Source organism: Canis lupus, chromosome 2, assembly GCF_003254725.2.
Source record: "Canis lupus dingo isolate Sandy chromosome 2, ASM325472v2, whole genome shotgun sequence".
Lineage (NCBI taxonomy): Eukaryota > Metazoa > Chordata > Mammalia > Carnivora > Canidae > Canis > Canis lupus.
In genome coordinates this window covers 7,038,713-7,060,363 of record NC_064244.1, presented here as the reverse complement: position 1 = coordinate 7,060,363, position 21,651 = coordinate 7,038,713, and the positions used below count along the sequence as shown (strand labels likewise).

The 21,651-nt window shown below is 42.4% G+C and overlaps 1 protein-coding gene and 1 long non-coding RNA gene across 5 annotated transcripts in view; one reads left to right on the top strand and one right to left on the bottom strand.

The window, feature by feature from the left end:
* The window catches only part of PRTFDC1 (phosphoribosyl transferase domain containing 1), a 93,665-nt gene extending 77,126 nt beyond the window's left edge, over window positions 1-16,539 (bottom strand). For 2 of the 3 annotated variants that reach the window (XM_025463924.3, XM_025463925.3), the window contains exons 1-3: window positions 16,381-16,539; window positions 7,255-7,361; window positions 1,580-1,763 (exon numbers count right to left, since the gene is read on the bottom strand). In XM_025463924.3, coding sequence (XP_025319709.1) covers window positions 1,580-1,763; window positions 7,255-7,361; window positions 16,381-16,428 — 339 coding nt within the window. In that variant the 5' untranslated portion in view covers window positions 16,429-16,539. Of the gene's footprint in view, window positions 1-1,579; window positions 1,764-7,254; window positions 7,362-15,547; window positions 15,679-16,380 lie in introns of those variants that run through there. The other variant, XM_035713904.2, reaches the window with a different exon arrangement.
* LOC112670307 (uncharacterized) overlaps window positions 1-21,651 on the top strand; it is an 83,941-nt gene that overhangs the window by 38,044 nt on the left and 24,246 nt on the right. The window contains exon 1 of one of the 2 annotated variants that reach the window (XR_004814074.2): window positions 15,763-15,900. The exons of the other annotated variant lie outside the window; for it this stretch is intronic. This is a non-coding gene — a long non-coding RNA (uncharacterized LOC112670307). Of the gene's footprint in view, window positions 1-15,762; window positions 15,901-21,651 lie in introns of those variants that run through there. 2 annotated transcript variants of the gene reach the window in all.

Genomic DNA, 21,651 nt, shown 5'->3' with positions numbered 1-21,651 from the left:
ATCTTCTACAGAAGCTCAGTGACTTAATCTAGGATGAAAGGAACCTAAAGAAAAGGTTTCCAAGAAAAGATGAAACTAACAATTTAAGGTTCACATGTCTATAAAAAATAGCTTAGAAGTCATTGGGAGAATACAGAATGTCTGAAGAAATGATAAATAATTTGCCAGTTGCTCAAGAGCTGAAGCAACTGAATCACAGAGAGTGGTAGGTGGAACCCTAAGGCACATGCCCATCTGGTCCCTGGTGGACACACCCTGTTTAATCTCCTCCACTTGAGTGTGGGTGAGACTAGTAAATGTGGGAATGCACTCCCATGATTAGGGAGAGAGACAGAATCAACAGCAGACTCAGTACTGAGTGTGGAGCCCATCACAAGGCTCAGTCTCACCACCCTGAGATCCTGACCCGAGCTGAAATCAAGAGTTGGCCACTTAACTGACTGTGCCAACTGGGCACTCCAGGTCAGCTATTAGAAGAGGGGTCAGAGCACCACTAAATGGAAAGGTTCTGCTGTGCCAGGAACTGCCTGGTGGAGGGGACCATGAGGCAAAGCCTGAGGGCAGCCTGTAGATGCTGAAAGCGTTTCCACCAGGGAAGTAGAGACTGAATTCTGCCAATAACGACTGATCTTCTGCCAACAAGTGATAGTGGAAATGTCACTCATCTGCAAACTTCAGAGGAGATCGTACCCCTGGTTAACATCTTGATTTCAGCCTGGGAAGACTCTTGAGCAGAGAACCCAGGCCTGGATGTCTAACCTAGAGAAACTGAGGTAATAAATGTGTGTTAATAAATTAAGCTACTAAGTTTGTGGTGGCTTTGTCACACTGCAGTAGAAAATCCATTTAAACAATGAATTAAAATGTGTCAAGCTAGTTTAATCAGAGAATACTTTTATGGCTTTGACTCCAACAGTTCCTCATCGAACAGTAGGCTAGTTTTGATGATTTACTATATGTTGAATCAAAAAGCATCACAGAAGGTAACTTCAGAGAAGAGGAAGGACCCAGTGGATGATGTCTTTGGAGGATAATCTCCCTTGGTTCTGTCCAGTGCTGTCTAAGAAAACCCAGTATAGATTGGTGGAGGGGCCTTTTGTTGGAGGTTCTCTCATCTTGGCTCACTGCACATGGTAACTCATTGTCCCTACAGGCTTCCCTTTTACACTTTCAGGCCATGACTACAGCCATCTCAGTACTAATACTGTCCTCTCTGGGCTGGACACCTTCCTACAGGTCTCAAGGGCCAACGGTGACATCCAGACCGGAAACAGGTCAGTGTTCACCAGACTTTCTTAACACTCATTGTTAACACACTCAATTGTGAGGTTAGTCACCAGGAAATAACCACTCACTTTAAAACCATAAAAGAAAGTATGAATCATTCCCGAAGCATCTTTCCATATATGTGATAACAGAAAGAGGGGCTCCCACAAACCACAGTATTTCAATTATAGGCTGAAGTATCTTGCAAATTTAAAAAATGACATTCTTCATTTTCATCATATTATCAATTTTTTTATTCTAGAAAATTCATTATTCTAAACATTAGATAATGAAAATGGAATTAACAACTTACCCTGTAACTTTTCAGTCTGATGAAATCAACCTTCATAGAGACAAATCTATCTGAATTTCGACTGATGTTCTTCAGGTGTTCCACAAGATCCGCACAGAACTTGTAACCTCCTTTCAGCACACACAGGATCACAATGTCACAGTATCCTATGTCTTTCAGAATATCCTTTGCCAGCCGTTCAATTCTGAAAGAGGAATTAAAAGATATAGTAAAGCATTAGTACTTCTGAGTATTTTTTTTCCTTTCAAAGAAAATGCATGATGTACTACCCATATTAGATTACGTAGGGGATTGTGGAGGAGAGCTCAGGAGACAGAAGCCCACAGATAAAGAAGCTTTGTTAAGGCTGGACAAAGAGAGAGTGTTTGAAACATATTTTTGATAACCACATCATCCATAGTACATTTTTGCTCCTCTGTGTCACAAGCATGAGTAAGGTGTAAAATAGATGTCAAAGATCATGAATGCTATTATTTTATCACTACAGAGCCTGGTTGTTAACAATGCCATGAAGGTATCTGCTCACTTTATAGCAACGTGAGAGGACATGGGAAAATGACTCACCCACCTCATGACATTAGAGGAGACTGGAAGAAAAGTCAACTCCATAGTAACTATCAAAAGAATAATCTCTGTCTTCTGTTTGACAAAAATGGCACATGACCTATGTGAAAAGTGCCTAGAACACAATTCCAATAGGCATCATTTCCAGGGAGCACCATGTGAATGATCCGTTCCTGGAGTTAGGCTGCCTTGGGCTGGTATCCAATGCCTGATTTGAAACTGTCACTGTGTTTTTTCTAATTGTTTCATGTCTGTAAGTCCATTGCCCAAGCATTCATACAATATTAAAACCTTGAATGGAGGCAGGAGCTAGGGTTGCATATTAAAAAAAATTCCTACTGGCACTTCAGATAGAATTAGATTTAAAATGTGTTAACCTTTTAGGACACTTGGGTGGTCTAGCAGTTGAGCATCTGCCTTTGGTTCAGGGCGTGATCCCGGAGTCCTGGAATCAAGTCCCACATCGGGCTTCCTGCACGGAGCCTGCTTCTCCCTCTGCCTGTGTCTCTGCCTCTCTCTCTCTCTCTGTGTCCCTCATAAATAAATAAATAAAATCTATAAAAAAATGTTAACTGAATGATCTGTATATATATATATGTATGTGTAAAGCATTATATTATATATGTTCTACATATATTACATATATGTAATAATATATTACATAATATATTTTATGTTATATAACTTATGTATGTATATGCATACATATGTTATACATATATATACATTTACATATTAAATAGCAACCATGGTTTCAGACAATGTTTCTCAAAATATGATCATCAAGAAAATGTACATCAGCATGCAAGACAATGGGACATTTCATTTTCAGCATAATGGAGTGAGGCGGTCAACACATTTCAACAAAAAAGTAATTATAAAGCTGGATAAAACTGCCAAAAACAACCATTTTGGCACTCTGGAAGTTAACCAGAGACATATAACAAACTGTGAATCATTTATTCATAAAAACATTGAACAATGGGTAGAAACAGCACAAATTTGGCATTCTTGCCAGAGAATGCTCCCACTTCTCTGAGCCCTTCATCAGCTCCATTGTTCAACCAGATAGTTCAACGAAGGTGGCCCACTGCCAGAGGAAGCTCACCTGATAGGGAGCATCGTCGGTTAGTATGGCTATCTTGGTAGCCTGTGAACAGGGAGAGCCAATGGCTCCATTATCGTGAAGTTGCAAATAATCTAGTTTAATTGCTAGTCTAGTTGGAACTAGTCTAGTCAAGGATTTAATAGGGAGTTCCAGGAGAGTAGAGTCATGGGAAAAGGATAGATAATAAACTCTTCATGTATCCCAAATTGACCAGAAGAGGCACATGCCCAGCAGAGACCAGCATGGTTCAGGTTGCCTATACATTTCTGAATGATGGAGGCTGTATGTGCAGAGGAGACACAAGAAAGCACAATGAAACAATAAAAGCCAGGGAAGACTTGAAAGAGGCTGGAAATTTTAATGTGCTTGTCAGCCCCACACACATTCATCAGCAGAAAGTAGAAGCTTTACTGGCCTGAGGTGTTTGAGTACAATCTCCAACCAATCTTAGGCTGAAGACTAATAAGCTCTTCTGACACAGGGTAAGTCCTAGTAAGTGAGGGTTACAAGTAGAAACAAGAAAACTGCATATCACCAGAGGCTACACAGTGTGGAGGAGGCAAATTCCACAGAATGGAAGACAAACAACAACAACAACAACAACAACAACAACAACAACAAAAACCCCTAAAACCAGAAAACGAAAGCAAAGAAAAAGGTCAATGAACAGCAAATAATTACGAATATGGTAGGTATTAAATCAACTATATCAATAATCACTTTAAATGTGAATGATCTAAATACAGCAATTAAAAGACAGACTGTCAGAGTAGATTAAAAAAAGACTCTCACATATATTGTATATAAATATAAAGGCACTAATAGATTAAAAGTAAAAGGATGGAGAAGGACATACCATACTTATATCAATCAAAAGAAAGCAGGAGTAGCTTATTGATTTCAGACAAAGCAGATTTCAGAGCAATGAAATTATCTGGAATAAAGAGGGTATTATATAATAGTCAAGAAGTCAATTTTCCAAGAAGACATGACAATCTTTAATTCATTTTATTATTTAATGTGCATGCACCTAACGACAGTGTTAAGAACCTGATAGAACTACAACGAGAAATAAATCATCTACTGTAGTTGGAGACTTCTATACCCCTCTATCAGTAATTGACAGATCCAGCAGCAACCACTAAGGATATAGTTGAATCACATAGTACCATAAATCAAGTGGACCTAACTAGCATTTATAACATTCTTCTCAAAACATATAAATAAGAAAATGAAAAGACAAGACACAGATGGGAGGTGGGGTATTCAAAAAATCACATATCTGGTAAAGGACTTGTATCCAGAATATATAAAGAGCTTTAACAATTCAATAAGAAGACAACCCACCCAAAGTAAAAATGGCAGAAGACTTAAATAATCATCTCTTCAAAGAGAACATAAATAGCTAACAAGCACACTAATCATTAGGAAAATGCAAATTAAAACCACAATGAGATACTTTTATATATCTACTAGAATGGCTATAGTGAAAAGTACAGACAACACTAAATGTTGACAACTGTGTGGAGAAACTGGAATCCTCATCCTTGCTGGTAGAAATATAAAATGGTACAGCTGCTTTGGAAATAATTGGCATTTTCTTAAACTGAACTATAAAATCCAGAATACTGCTCCAAAAAATCCATCCAAGAAAAATGAAAACATACATCCACACAAAGACTTATATGTGAATGTCCATGGATGCATTGTTCATAGTAACTCAAAACTAGACATACAAATAATCATTGATTGGTAAATCAATAATTAGATATTGTAGGATTTAACCTATATGAAATGTTTAGAAAAGACAAATTTATATAGAAAGAAATCAGACTAGTGACTGATGCTGCAAGGAGGAACATGGATTGACAGTAAACAAATTTTGGGGGATGAAAGAAATACTATAAAATGATGGCTGTGCTTGCCCAACCATAAAAATTTACTAGAAATCACTGAATCATTGACCTGCAATGGGTGAATTTTATAGTATGTAAATTACACACTTAATTAAATTCATTCCTGGGGCCCACCCCAGACCACTGAATCAGAATTTCCAGACATAAAGCATAAGAATACACATTTTATTGGGCACCTGGTGGCTCAATGGGTTGAGCGTCTGACTCTTGGTTTTTAGCTCAGGTCATGATCTCAAGGTTATGGGATCAAGTCCAGTGTAGGGCTCTGTGCTCAGCACTGGCTTGCTTGTCTCTCTCCCTCTGCTTCTCCCCCAGCATCTCCACTCTCTCTCTCTCATGAATAAATAAAATAAAATCATTAAAAAATACATATTTTAACAAATCACTGGTTAAGTCTCCTGTACTGGGAACTGACTTTGAGGAGCCCTAGCAGGACCCAATCATGTACTAGATCAGGATGCATTTAAATAAGTCATAAAATTCAGGTGAAAAAAGCAGGAATTTGTTTAAACTGGGGAATTCCAAAAACAGTGTTAAGGGAAAAGTACCTCTGAATTATTAAGATGTGAACTGAATACGACGACTCCACTACGCAACAAAAGTTGGTTTAATTGTTAAAGTCAAGCAGGTTTCTTTCCTTTTTTTTTTTTTTTTTTTTGAATTTCCTTATTTTTAATATGAATTGCTAACAGGGAGATTTGACCATTTGGGAGATGTGAAATTTCCCAAGTTTATTTGATCACAGAACATTTTGTTCCCTTTGAGGATTGGGACTTATATTCCACAGAAAGCCACTGTAGGCCATGAGAAACTCCAAGCCAGGCTGTATTTTGATAAAATATCATAGTCTGAGAGAACGTGCAATATCCAAGTATTATCCAATAGACAAATTTTAGAGCAAAAGAATGACATTTCCTTTTGCTATAGACAGGAATTAATGGAAAGATAATATCCTGGGAATATGGCCTGTCTAATGTTTTTCAAACTTTACTTTGGCTAAGGACTTATTTCATAAGTTACATATTAACTCAGAAGAATATAATAGATTTTTTTAAATGGAGGCAAAAGTATTACAGTTTAAGAAAAAGGGAAGCATGCGGAGTCCAAAGTTTTGATTTGCTCCTACTTCCCATTGCTTCTTTCACCCCCGTTTCTGGGTGTTTAAAGAATCTCTATGTTCCTGGGAGTGCAGTGTGAGGCTTGCTTTCCATGTAAACGTGACGGCTTAAGTAGTTGATATTTGTACAAGAAAACAGAGGTACATGGAATGATAAGAGTCTGGGCATTAGGCAGTTTTGTGAAAGGGGTATGACCTTGAAATCCTGATGCTTAAAGTGGGCTCAAGTGGAGGATGCTCTCTGAAAACCAAGAAACAAATGGTGACTTAGTTACTTAGAACAGGAGAAAATGTTGGCTTTTACAAAGCCAGTTGGCTAGACAAGAGCTAAAGGATATCTATATAGATGGGTCAGAAAGAACTAGAAATAGTATTCTAGAAATAGTTCTGTGCAGATATTTTTAAGCTGAAAATATGCCTATTCCCAAAACATTACCACTGCCTGGAAACCATAATTGTGCACAGACTGGCCAATCTGTGATACATTGCTTGATCCAAGATATATGCCAAATTTCAGGAAAAGTCAGGGCTTCAGGGGTGTGTCCCATGAAGGCAAAGTTCACCTGTTAATTATCCCTGGTTAACTCAAGAGTCTGTGAATAATTTAAGACAAACATTCTCGGGTAAAGAGCAATGCTTTCCCAAATCCTATTTTTATCAGTATGTACAGGACATTGTTATTTTGAGGCTGATATATATATATATCCAGTAGACAAATTTTGCCCAGTAGACAAATATATATATATATATATTTTTTTTTTTTTCTTACCATTTCTCTGGGACAAATGTCCAGGTAAATAGTTCAGTTAAAGCATCAATTCATTTTATTCCAAATTCTCTGCCCTAAAAAAAGTTCTGTCTACTTCTACATGGCAGACTCAGGAATAGGGTCGTAAAGTGTATTGTATGATTTGCACAAGAGGGGGCCAGACAGCACAGGACCAAGATTGACATAAGAAATAACACTCACCTGTCCACAATGATGCCATGAGGTATGAGGACATAATCCAGATCTCCATAATAGTGCTGTGGGTATGTGAATAAATCCAAGTCATATCCTGGCCAACTGTCCATAATCTGTAAATCAAATTACTTTGGTCAAAATATTTTTCATGGGAAATTTATTTGGAAAACATAAATAAACAAAATGTATATCATTTGGAAAAAAGGAATAGCATTAAAAACAGAGAAAAGGTCTGACAATCAATACATTAGATTATATTCCGTCAATCTATTGAAAGCTCAGTGGGAGAAAGTAATTAGTTTCATGAAAGCTGACAAAGAATCTACTACTGAAATGAACAGAGTTTGCAATCCTAACTTTTGGCATCATACAATGAAATATCAACCTGATGTCTTATAGCTAAACTGATAGTATTGTTTGTAAGAGTGTGTTTTTGTGAATATATCATTTATATCTAAATGATATAGTATCATGAATATAAGTAACTCTATGTTCATAAGTATATTAATATGGACAGTATCATCATAAATTATTATAAATATTAATACATATACTATTACATTTTTATAGATTGTAAATGCCTCATCTGCCTGGGAAAGATTACCTGTTACAGTAAATGTGTCTTGGGATTAATACAGACACAAACTTCTGAGTGGCCTACTCATTACAATAAATACTTCAAAACAATGTACCATGGTGGGAACTTCAGTCAAGTCCCATCGGGAAAAATTGTTACAGAAAATCAGCCTATTCATGCAGTGAATACAATACTAGTCAGTCTTCCTCTTTCTTAGCACTAGATGTGCAACTTTTATGGTTAGAACAGGAAAAATGTGGGAGAGAAAATGAAGGTGAAGAGCGAGTTCCTTTTACTTTCAGATCACCGAGAGAGGATACAACAGGGAAGTGTTAGCACTCAACTCATTGCATAGCTGTATTGCAGATTCCTGATCTTTGATGACTCCTGCACCCTTCCATCAGACTCCTCTATTCAGCACGAAGCTTTTATAATGCAGAGCTATCCTGAATCTCCAGCCCATTTCCCTACACCATCATCTTCCCATCCTCAGACTGGTCTTTGGTCAAGTGGTGACCCTTCCCAGCTCTGTCTTCTGTTCATTGTCTGTCTTGCTTCTGCATCCTCTCCCTCTGTATCTCAAGTGGAATCCCTTCCGCAGAAGCTCAGGTCACAGGCCCCACTTATTTCTGGAGGCCTTGCTCACTGCTCATACTCTCTGATATTCTCTCTGAAACTCCTCATAGATGTGGTCCTCATAGCTCTCTGTCTTTTTAAAGGCTCCCATTCAGCCTCCTTGAGACGACTCTTGCCTCTTCCAGCTCACTCAATCTTGTCTGCTATAGAACCCATTCGTACTTCCTTTCATTCTGGCACGTCCTCCAGCTTTCTACCTTTCTCCTCAACCAGGACTCAAATCCTTAGTCCAGCCTCCACCCACACCCATCGCAGTTCTGGGTTCTGGAATGCCAGCCAAACCAAATTCAGAGCATTTTCTTCCAAATGTATCTCCTTCCTATCTCAGCAAAGGACAACATATTTTTCTACTTGGTCAGATTGAAATGTTGGAGTTGCTGTTGACTTCTTTCTTTCATTCCCTCATGTAACCCATTAGCAAATCCTATCCTCAATTCCTTTAAAATGTAACAGGACTCCCACTCAGCATCCCAACTGTTACCTCCCAGTCCATGCCACCATTTCTCCAGGAACCACCGCCATGGTTATCAGACATGCCTCCCTGCTTCCACCCTGACACCCCTGCCCCATTCTAACATGGCAGCTGGATTGCTGCCATCTTCTGCTTATCTTCTTTGGGGGGCTTCCCGTTTCTCTGAGTACAATCCAGAGTCCTTACCATGGCCCACAGGGGCTAACTCTCTCGATTTGTCATCTGTAGGCATTCTCTTCCTCCTTCATTCTGCTTCAGCTACGTTCTTCTTGCTGATCCTGATCCTTCAATGTGCCAGGCATGTTCCTGCCTCAAGAGCTTTGCACCTGCTCTTTCTCTTGCCTACAATACTCTTCCCCCAGATTTCTACATGGCTTACAGTTCACTTCCTTCAAGTCTCCATTTAAATCTCCCCTCCACGAAGAGGACTTACCTGATCACTCATATAAAATAGCACCCTCTTCCTTCCTACTCATCTCTGAATCTCTTTTCCCCAGCTTTATTTTTCTTCACAGCACATGTTTCCACTGGATGTGACGCATATACATCTGTGTGTTTTGTCTTGTCTCCTCCCACTAGAATGTCAATGCCTTCTGACAGAGACCATGTCTGAGTCATTGTTGAAACCCCAGCGCCTAGAACACTGATCTAGAATACAGGAAGTGCTCAAAAATGTTCACAATTCTCCATCCGAAGACTACTTAATACTACCTGAGCTCGCACCCAAACTGATTTGCCTTGATTTGTCTCCTTGCATAAAGATCACCACTGCCCAAGGCTCTGGAAATTCATATCTACCACGGGCAGATTGTTAGCCAAATGGTGTATGTCATCTGCATATTTGAAAAGTACCACATTTGCTCTGCCTCTATCAGCAAATTGGCTGTGTGCAATGATTGAATTTGCACAGAGCAACTCTGTTTCCTAGCCCTGAGAACTCCCTGGGCCCTTAACCATCAACACCACAGTTCCTTGTCAGAGCCTGAACACCAGCTGTACGTGCAGAGCCTCCAGAAGATCCTCTGGCAGGCTACGGTAAAGGCCAGACAAGAACCCCAATGGGCATGAGGCCCTAGGGAGACCATTCAAGTGCATAGCATTTTCTGGCTCTCCTTCCAGACCACACACACTACCCACTCCACTTCCTGGAGCCCTTCCAGGTGGCGGCATCATTAACTAGTGGTCTTCTGAGCCCATTCTTCCTACCATGCAAATCCTTTACTGCCCCCTGCCCTCTGCTGCATCTCAGAGCCTACATTCTTCTGGGTGTTCTAGAGCTCAGCTCAGACACATACTGGCTGTGATGCTAGGGAAAGTACTCATCCTGCCTGAGACGCAGTTTCCCTGTCCTTTAAATAAGACACAATAAAACCTACGGACAGGGTTGGTGTGAAGATTAAGAAAGAACAGTCTCCAAACAAGGCAGGAGCAACCCCATTTGAGGATCTGCTACAAAACAGCTGCCTCTCCAGTATTATGGACTTAATTGCACTCCCCCCACCTAAAATTCATATGATGAAGCCCTAACCTCCCACTGTGGTGACCTTAAGAGGTGAGGCCTTTAGGAAGTAATTAGGTCATGAAAGTGGAGCCCGCATGATGGAATTAGTGCTCTTATAAGAAAACCAGCAATTTCTCCTGCATGCTCTCTTTTTTTTCTTCCTCCTCCTTTGCTCCTACCCTACTCTCTCTGTCTCTGTCTGTGTCTCTCTACCATGTGAGGACACAATGGGAAGAATAAGGCAGCTATCTACAAGCCAGCAAGAGTCCTAATCAGGAATGAAATCAGCCAGCACATTGATCTTGGACTTGCACCTTCCAGAACTATGAGAAATACGCATGTATTGTTTAAAACAAGCAAACAAAATGAGAGAGAGAGAGAGAGAGAGAGAGAGAGAGAGAGAGAGATAAAGAGAATTTATTTAGAGTTTCTAGGACATTTCCTGGTATATAATAAGTGCTTAATAACTGATGTCAAAAAGAAGAAAAGAATGATAAACAAATGACAAAACCAACCTGTTTTTAAGTGTCATCATGGTAACCTGTAGTCAGAGGTGGCATGGAGTAGTGGTCAAGCACACGGACTTAGAAGTCCAGCACATGTGAAGTGGGGGGTTTATAGCTTGGGACTTAACTTGGGGTTTTAGCTCTCTGTGCCTTGGTGTGTTCATCTATAAAATGGAGTCAGTGCCTGCCTCACGTGGCTATTGTGAGGATTCAATAAGATGTATAACGGAAATAAAATTCTTATATCATTATTTAATCTATAGTACCTACATAGTAACTGCGAACCATCTAGATGTGCTAAAACATCACCAGTTAACTTGCAAATTAAAGGTCTTGATTTACAGAAGAACCTCAAACCTTTTTGTCAATGTCATGTTACCTTAGTAAAAGTTACACACTTAAAAATAGAAGAAATGTATTTGTCTAAAACTATTTTATAATTAAAACTGGACTTTTCCAATTAGTCTGAAATCATGAGTTTTCCTTGTTGAGATAAAAGACAATTAGAGGTAAAGAAACTACTGGTTTACAAACAACAGGTGTTGGTGAGGATGTAAAGAAAAAGGAACCCTCGTGCACTGTTGGTGGGAATGCAAACTGGGGCAGCCACCGTGCAAAACAGGATGCAGTTTCCTCAAAATATTAAAAATAGAACTACCCTATGAACCTGGAATCACACTACTAGGTATTTACCTAAAAAAATACAAAAACACTACTTGAAAGGAATACATGCACCCCGATGTTTATATCTACAATAGCCAAACTATCGGAGCAACCCAAATGTCCATCGATAGATGAATAGATAAAGGTGTGGTATATATTCAAGGGAATATTAGTCAACCATAAAGAAAGAATGAAATCTTGCTGTCTGCAACAACACAGATGGAGCTAGAGAGTATTATGATAAACGAAATAAGTCAGAGAAAGACAAATACCGTATGACCTCACTCATACGTGGGATTTAAGAAACAAAACAAACATGCAAAGGAAGAAAAAAAGGGAGTAAGAGGCAAATCAAAGAAACAGGCTTTGCTTATGGAGAACAAACTGATGGTCACCAGATGGGAGATGGGTGGAAGGAATGGGTAAGATAGGTGATGGGCATTAAATTGTACACTCACCATGATAGAAAAAAAAGAATATGCTGTTAAAAAAAAAGACAGCAACTACTGGTTTACTCCTCATAATTCCTAATGGCACATGAAAATTGCATTGCAAATAAGTCCTAAATCTGAAGGAATAGAGGCTGCTATGAACTGTAGATAATTATGTTATTCATCGGCTTTTTAAAAAATCAAAACAAGAAATCTTTAAATAGTTTCAGCATCACAGATAATATGCTCTAAGTTTAGCCAGAACAATACTTTCTCTGTTCAAAGACACAAAACATGGCTAGGCTAGGGAAGTGACAAACACATCAACTGAGCCATTTTATACAAAATTCAAACCCCAGAACTCATTTGGCTTCTCTTTTTTTCTAATTTGAAGATATACTGAAAACCTTCTTTAGAAGTCATTAAAAATATTTTTTGGCTTAGCATGTTTCTTGCACCATTTTCCGGGTTTTTTCCCCTAGGGAGACAAACCGTTTGAAAACACATGCAAAAAACACATCCCTACTCCTCTCTGCCTCTGAGCCCCACACCCTGGGCCCCACTCTCTCCTTCAGACTGGGAGCCTGGTTGGTGCCAATTTTCAGGCTCACATCTACCCCTCAGCTGTCAGAGAGAAAAGGAGTCTCATCCCTCAGCAGTGCTTCCAGGAACCCCACACACAAACATCGAACATTGACTGGCCCAGGCCAATGAGGTGCACTCTGATGGGTGCCTCAAACCACACGTGGAGACAATGTGTAGAAGCGGCTCCCTAAAAAGAGGGGGTCCAGATTCTGCTACCAGAAGAATGAAGGGGACTCGTCAGACCAAATGACACCTTGTATCACACGTGCCCTCCTCTTCTGTGGTGGGTTCGGCACCCAACCTAGTAAAGTTGTGTTTTAGATGGTTATCTCATTACTTATCTCCAATAATGCCACAATACTGGGGGGGGGGGGAGCACCCATAATAGAAACACAACAATCATTTTAGATTTTTCTCTCCTCCTTATGCCTTCCAAACTCACTGGGCAGGTACTAACTGTGATTCTCTTGATAATGCTTCAAGAGAAAATAAAACATAGAAATAGAAATAAAACATAGCTAAGAACCTGATCCAAAAAGGCCATATTAGTAGAGATCTTTATCTCTTCCCGAGAAGTAAAAAAGATGTACCAACCACGGGCTGGTGACCTTACTGGCTCCAGATCAAATAACCAGTCAATCTTGAGCAAAGTTTCTGAACTCAAGGTCTACAACTCTATTTGGCAATTAACATTTGCTACTGCTCATTGTTAATAATCTACTAATGTCCTACGTCCTCCATTCAATGGAAAGCCAATCTGTAGGCAAGAGTCATCTTAACTCTTAATATTCCCTTTTCTTGCACAAACCATGCTTCTTGTTTCATGCTTAAGGCATTGGCTCTATGCCCTCCCTGCCATCTACATCACATAGTTTCTACCAACTCAGAATTTTCTTCTGCACCTCATTTCTGAACAGCCCCCAAACCTGTCTCCATCATCATCCTACTAGCCACTACATCCTTCACCTGCCTTAACCCAATCGGCCTCATCTTTATATGCCACATCCAATCTTCCAGAGCAATCTCATCTTGGAAGTACTTCCCTGCAATCACAGCTTCCTACATAGCACAGTGAGTGACTTCAATCCTGCTTCTGTCGTTTGCTAGTTATGTGACCTTGGTGACTTTCTTAATCATTAAGGGTCTGTTTCCTCCTCTGTAAAATGGAGATCATTCGATTCCTCCTACCTCACAGATTTGCAAGGAGTAAATGAATAACACAGCAAAAACACACAGTAAGTGCTCAATACATGCTCGCTATCACTACCTGCCCCCTTTTTCACCGGTACCAGATCTTCCCTTTTGTTTTTTGCAACCGTCCTGGAGGGCTCTCTATTTTCCCTGGAAAGCTTCCTTCCTGAGCTCCGCCTTTCCTCTCTACCCTAGATGCCATGGGCTTCGAACTCACTCTGAATCTGCCTTCCCAACGTGCATCCAATTTGAATTCATCTAATTATGCCCAGCTCTACTGGAGAAAGTAGCAAAAACGCAGGGGTTCTCCCCATGACACATTATTTCCATCCTCTCATGAGGTCCTCACACTGCTTCACATCATCTTTCTCACAAAATTACCTTGCTTCCCAGAGAGCTTCTTCTGACACTAATAGGTTGGGCTATTTGTACTGTTCCATCAGTTGCTTTTTAGACTTTAACGATCTGCCTATCTTATTAGTCATATCAATTTACCTAATTCCTTTCTAAGGGTATATCTAATTAAAGGATAGCCTATATTGTAGCCATTCTACTGATGGGATGATTGTTTGAATGATTCTCACTGCTAATGGTTTTGAGATTGTTGAATACAATGGACTCTTTTTCCACCTTAGTCCTGCTTGCTCTTTCTGGAGCATCTGACACTTTTAATGGCCCCTCTCACCTCTCCACAAAACCCTGTTCCCTAGACACCTACTACCCTGTCTGTCCTCTCCGACTAGGCTCTTCAATATTGGTCTCTTTATCGGGATTCTGCTGGACACGCTGCCTCTTACATTTGGGGATTTCCAGGTTTCTATCCATAAACTTATAATTTTCCCCTCATTTTTATGGGTATCCTTATCCATACCAAGCATCAAATATTTGTCTATTTTCTGAAGATTTCCAAGTCTATCCAATCACCCTCCTCAATTGCAAATATGAATTTCAAATTGCCTACAGTGAGTGCATCTTGACCTGTGTACCTTGCAGACTCAATTTGTCCAGAATTAAACTTATTTCCCTTTGTATATTTTCATTCCTCCCCCCAACCCCACACACACCCCCTTGGGCCTGACTGTTCTCTCCATTGCAACTGGAGTGATTTTTTTTTTTTTTTAAAGCATAAATTGGGTGTGAGGATTTCTTCTCAGGATACAATGATTTTTTTTGCAATCGGTATGCCCGGTTTCTCTTCTTCACATGGTTACCTCCTACTCGCCCTTCAGGTCAGGGCTCAAATATTACTGTCAAGAGGACATCCTGACCACCTGAGCACAGGCAGTGCTCCCCAGCCCTCCTTCAATCACTCCATATCTCATTCCCCCTTTTCTTTTCCTTGCACAGGTCACTATGTGAAATCTTCTTCTTTAGTTGCTTGCCTATGTCCCTTTTTCTAGAATGTAAGCCCGATGAAGACAGAGCTTTATCCGGGTCCCTGCTGGATCCACAGAGCCCAGAACACCACCTGGAACCCCGCAGGACTGACAACAGGTGTGGAATGAATAAATAAATGAATTCCTGGTCCTTTACGATGAAAAGGTCCTGCTGATAAATTACGAACTGAGCAACACCTTTCAACCTGACTCCTTCTGTCTGAGGGTGCGGTGTTTCCTTCCCCAAGCTCCTTACTCCAGCAATCCATGCACATAATTAGACAGTTTATTAGTGAATACCACAGATCTCTGATAAAAAGGATTGTTAATGCAGCAAGTTCGCCCCACTCTCCACCCTCACCTCTGTTAATAACCACCACCTTCTGCAGAAACTATTCTGGACAGGAGCCCGGAGCTGAGGCCAGTGGCCACAGGGCAAGATGGGATTTGATTCCAGGGCACTGACAGATGGATACCCTCTGGCTGACTCTTTGAGGGGCTCCCAGGGATAAAGAGGCTCTGGTCTGGGAATCCATCGTCCCACATCCTCCCATCCAGACACGCTACTACATGGGCACTATACAGACAAGCTCTCCAATTCGCTCGCTCATCGCTCCTCGGGTCAAGCCTGCTGTGTCTCCCTTTCGCTGACAAGGATGCCGACGCTCCAGGGGCGTGTGGAGCTCACGCCGAGACCCCGGAGCCCCAGCCCAGGTTTCAAAGCGCCAACTCGGGCCATGGGAGCTACTTTCTTTCCTGGCCGGCCTCAAGAGCCCTCAGCATCCTTTTGGGAAACAAAACTTGAGGCCGGCGCTGGAGGGGTCCGGAGGAAGCCCGGGGGGAGGCCCGCAGGGGGGGGGGGGGCGGCGCGCGGGGAGTCACCCCGGGAGCGGAGCCGGCGCGCGCAGCCTTAGCGCCGGGGTCTCGGAGGCCCGGGTCGGGGGGAGGGACGGGGGGGCGCTGAGCACCCGGGGCGACGGCTGTCAGGTGTCGCGGGGAGGGGAGCGCGGAAGCCGTCCGCGCGGGGACGGGGACAAAGCCGCGGCCCGCTCGCCTTTCCCGCGAGTGCATTTCAGGCATCTAATCTAAAAGGAGGGTGCCAAGAAGGGAGGGGAGGGGAGGGGAGGGGAGGGGAGGGGAGGGGAGGGCGCGGGGGCGCCCGACTCAGCCCCGAAGCCGGGAGTCCGCATTTACCACGACGCCGCGCCCGTAGTCTGGCGCCTCCTCGCTGCTCCCGGCCATGTTTCTCCCGGGGAAAGCGGGAAGGGAAGCGGGCGCGGGAGGGGGCTGGAGGGGGATGGTGCCGGGGCCCGCGCGCCGCCGACCCCAGGCCTGGCTCCCGCGGCTCGCTGCGGCGGCGCCCCGCCCGCCCCCCGCCCGGCCCCCCCGACCCCCCTCCCGGACCCCCCTCCCGGCCCCCTCCCAGCCCCCCCGGCCCCCCCCGGCCCCCGCCCCCGGCCGCCCTCCCGGCGGCTCCCCGGGGCGCGGGCGAAGCTGCGGGGCCGCGCGCGGAGGCTCCGCCTGAGCACAGGCCCTGGGCGCGCCCCTGGCGGCCGGAGCCCCGGGCCCCCCGCCTGCTCCCCGGCGGCGCGCGGCTGCGATGTTATTCTCCCGTGGGAAGGCGGCCCGGGCCGCCGCCTCCCAAGGCCGTGGTCCCCGCTCTCAGGCGAGCAGGGTCTCCGAAGCCTTCCTGCCGATTTTCCTGCGCTCCGAGAGTCCACGCACGATGTGGGATGTTCTCGAACTATGGCTGTAGACCAAACTACCCGACCGTGATTTTGTTGTACGTTTTTTTTTTGTTTTGTTTTGTTTTTTTGGTTTTAAATCCTCGAAACCTCCAAGCCGGGAGTGTGAAAGAGCCCCGTGATTGCTTTGACCCCGGCCCAGGCCCAAGCCCGCACTTGAGGATCTGGAATGCGAAACAGGGGCCCGGCCTTCCCTGCAAGGGGGGGTGGGGGGGGGGTGGTGGACATTTTTACAGATTATCTACTTTACCACTTTTGTGAGACCATATGGTCCGACTGGAATGGTTTCGGGTTGCAGTTTAAAGCAATCGCTGCTCTCAGATTCGAAAGCTGCTTTTATGAATCTTTTGTTAATTGAACCCCTAATCCCAGCCTGCCCCCAACCGATGCGCGGGTTCTTTGTCCATCCCTCAAGGGCCCGCTCCCCTGGCACGGAGATTCATCCCCCGGTGTCTGCTGACCCGCCCCATTCTTTGCAGCCCCGCTTTTGGGTTTGAAGCTCCGAGCTTCTTTTTTTTTTTTTTAAGATTTATTTATTTATGATAGACACACACAGAGAGAGAGGCAGAGGCACAGGCAGAGGGAGAAGCAGGTTCCATGCACCGGGAGCCCGACGCGGGACTCGATCCCGCAACCCCAGGATCGCGCCCTGGGCCAAAGGCAGGCGCCAAACCGCTGAGCCACCCAGGGATCCCAACCCCCGAGCTTCTGAACACAGTTCTCCGACTTAGGCCTCTCTCTCCAAAAGGCTATTTTGTTCATGTCTGGGTTCTGGCACACGGCAGGGAGAGGAATGCTGATTTTGCTTGGTTTGAGGGGAAAATAGTCATCAATCAGTTAATGTCGCGCTAGGTTGGAAAATTATTAGTCATTCAGACGTGGCCGTGCTCACACTGTTTGTTATTAGGCTTCCCCCAGATGCCAACGCAGAGGAAGGGAGACAGCGCGTGAGTCGCCAACACTGGGCACCTTGCTTGCCGACCCACCCTTCTGCCTGGGTGATGTCGTTTCCTCATACTAGTCAGAGGTCCTTTTCAGGGCCACGTGTATAATCTGCCTCTCACCTCTTTTCCCAAATGTGACAGTTTACCTCCTATTGGCGTTGCCAAAGACCAAGCCCAGAAGTATTTTCACAACCACTGGTCACTAAAACTTCCAGGAACTGAGAAGTACTATCATTGTGGTGTGATCAGGCTTTGGGTTTCACCACACTGGCTGGTGGAGCTGGTTAAAGCAGCCTCAGGCCAGCCCCCTACCAGGCAGGTAATGTGGAGAAGCCAAAAGCATGGGGGTGAGACATGGAAATCCACACAACTAAGGCTCTCAGATGAGCCAAATGCTTGTGGTTCTCGAACCATGCTTTACCTCTTATTTACCTCTTTACTTTATCTCTTATTGCTGCAAAATCAAACTTACCCATAAGAGGCTCAATGTGGGTGTATGGGTCAGATTAGGGGCAATGGGTCTCAAAATAAATTACAGACGTAGCTGCTAAACAGAAACCAAAAAGGAACAGCTCTGGGCCCAGCCCAGGCACTGTGGAAGGTAGGAGAGAAACCGTGGCTAAAACTCTCCTTATAGGGACACCTGGGTGGCTCAGTGGGTGAGCGTCTGTCTACTTTTGGCTCAGGTCATGATTCCGGGTTCCTGCAGGGAGCCTGTTTCTCCTTCTGCCTATGTCTCTGCCTCTCTCTCTGTGCCTCTCATGAATAAATAAAATCTTTAAAAAAAATCTCTCCTTATAAAAGCCATTGATTTAAAACCAAATGGGATCACAATGAAAAAAAAATATAACATGCTTGAATGACAACAGGAATCGTGAATGTATGCTCAAGAACATCCTGTACAGGACATCCTAAGAAGACCACAGAATGATGAACAATCTTTTTTTAATTTTAATAATTCATTTTATTGAAACCAGTATAGCAAAAGTTTCTCAACATTTATTGAGATTGAGATGTTTATTCACTTTTTTCAAAAAAAAGATCATTGAAAGCTGGTGTGTTTTGTGGTTATACGACGTCTCAGTTTGAAGTGGCCACATTTAAAGTTTTCAGTGGCCACCTGTGGTTAGTGGTTCCCACACTTGGGTGCTGCAAATCTCAAGTACTCTAGAATTTAGTGCATTGACTTGAAGACCTTAGGAGTGAAAGGAACTAGAGAAGAAAAGGATGAAATTTCAAATATAATTGATCAATACATTTTTCATGAAGAAGTTGATAGAAATTATACTAGCAATACAAAAGTTGACACCAACTAGTTGGATGTTTTAGTTTTTAAATATACTTGTTTTTTTAAACAAATCATTTTTATTTATTTATTTTTTTTAATAAAGATTTTATTTATTCATTCATGAGAGACACAGAGAGAAAGAGAGGCAGAGACACAGGCAGAGGGAGAAGCAGGCTCCATGCAGGGAGCCCGACATGGGTCTCAATCCAGGGTCTCCAGGATCATGCCCTGGGCTGAAGGCAGCGCTAAACCGCTGAGCCACCCGGGGTGCCCAACAAATCATTTTTAAAAGTAAATTTGTTATCTTGTCATATTTTGATAACATTTTGTGTGATCTAATTATTCTTTGGACAGCATTAATGTAATACGATGTAATACTTGATATCACAAATGGTAATTACAATGACCAATATCCAAGAATAACAGCTTATCTGGCCAGGCTTAATTCTTCTTCTTGCATTATGAGAACTTAGAGGCAAAATTCTTTTTAAATCTCAAATTTCTGTTATGTGTCTAGTGGAATAGCTTTCCACAAGAATTCTGATTTTTTTTTTTTATTTTTTTTAGGAACAATCCGTATGGTCTTAGCCAATGAGGCTAAGCCAATTACATCAATATAATATGCCACAATTTTCTCGTCTATAAGAGAGGGCAATACATTGCTGTTCTATTGCATATAATGACAAGATTAACATAACAGGCAGGAGAATCCCTAGAAAAGTCCTATGAACTGTAAGGTGTTTTATTAATCTGAGATACCATGAAAATATATGAGTAAATGCTTGTAAAGTTAGTTGATCTGAAAATGACAGGGTAATTGCCTTTCTAAGATGGGTGTGATGTGATCAATCAGGAACACTTATAATCTAGGGACAAGTTGGGGCTGGTATGAGAACTGATAAGGAATATGAGAAAAATATTAAAACAATGGAAATTTCCACACAAAAAAAGGGATATTTTAGCTCAGAATGCCCATTTTCTGATATTTCTCTGAAGGAGTTGTAGAAGTACATCTTTGCTAAATTAATAACCAATAAATATACTTGAGTTTTTCTGTCATTCTCTATATTACCTTTTAGTTGTAGATTCCCTGCATCTTATTTTATTTTTTTAACGATTTATTTATTTTAGAGAGAGGGGGAGAGACAGAGAGCGCACGCGTGTGTGTGTGTGTGTGTGTGTGTGTCCACAGGAGAGCAGGGGGAGGGGCAGAGGGATTGCAAGAATCCTTAAGCCAACTGCCCTCTGAGTGGAGAGCCCAATGCGGGGTTCTCAGGGCTCCAATCCCAGGACCCCAAGCTCATAACCTGAGCTGAAATCAAGAGTCAATCATTTAACTGACTGAGCCACCCAGATGCCCTGATATTCCCTGCATTTTAAATTCTGGGATTATCTTGTGCCACTACCATGGTAAAATCACAAATATTTATATTTACCTGAAATCTCCAGCAGGCTAAACGACTTTTATCCCAAAAACACATACTGGTTTAATGACACTTTGGTAGTTTTTAAACTTTTGCCAATACTAATCTGTTACTGAAGGAGCAATTCAGTCCATGCAACTGGGTTGCCCAAAGTCTGTCACTGTAATACTGGATTCAAAATAACAGAAAGGCATTTATTTTTTCTGAGCTCTGAAACATGAAAATAAATTTAAAAAAAAAAAAAAACCTCTCAGCCTGGGAATTGTGTTGAAATACATAAACATATGAAACTTAGTGACTCAGATTGTTAGTCACAGAGTCACTGGTTAGAATCTGGATGAAATCCACTGTGGACAAAGGCCAGTAATAATGGTGATGATATTTTGCTTTTCCTTAGGGCTGAACAAAACCCTTTACAAATGTTACAAGTACAGAAGAAAAAGTGGCAAGAAACTTTCTTCCAAATATTCAGGGGAAGTGAGAATCTTGCTACCTTTGAGGTATTTTGTCCCTTGTACCTAAGAACAGAAGAAATATAGTTGCAAAAAAATGCAACACAAAACAACTTAACCAAAAGCCTCATTAGTATTCAATTAGCATAGTAAGCCCTCTTTCATGGCTTCTTGTTTGAAGCAGACTGGGTCCAATGTGTAGTCTTAGAATAAAGGAAATAATGGCTCCATGGTAGTTCTTACAAATAAAGCCAGGAGCTACGTTCAGAAATATGTTTTGTATTATTACACTTTCATTAGTAATTAACCTTCCACTGAAGAACACACTATGGGTAGACTTAAGCCTGTTTTTTGCACTAATGTCAGGCCTAAGTAATATCATCAACACTAAGTGCTGGGCTGTTTCAGAGATATTCTCTCACTATCTCCCCATCTGACCGGAACAGGAATTGGATAGCTTCAGAGTAGAAGAATAATGTGTCCATGTGTTCCTGCAGATCTCAGAGTCCTGGCAGCCGACCTCAACTCTCTTGGCCACCATAAAGCAGTCATTGAAAGGACACAGCTGCAGGAACTAGAGTCTGAGCACTAAATAAATCCACAGGGCTGGAG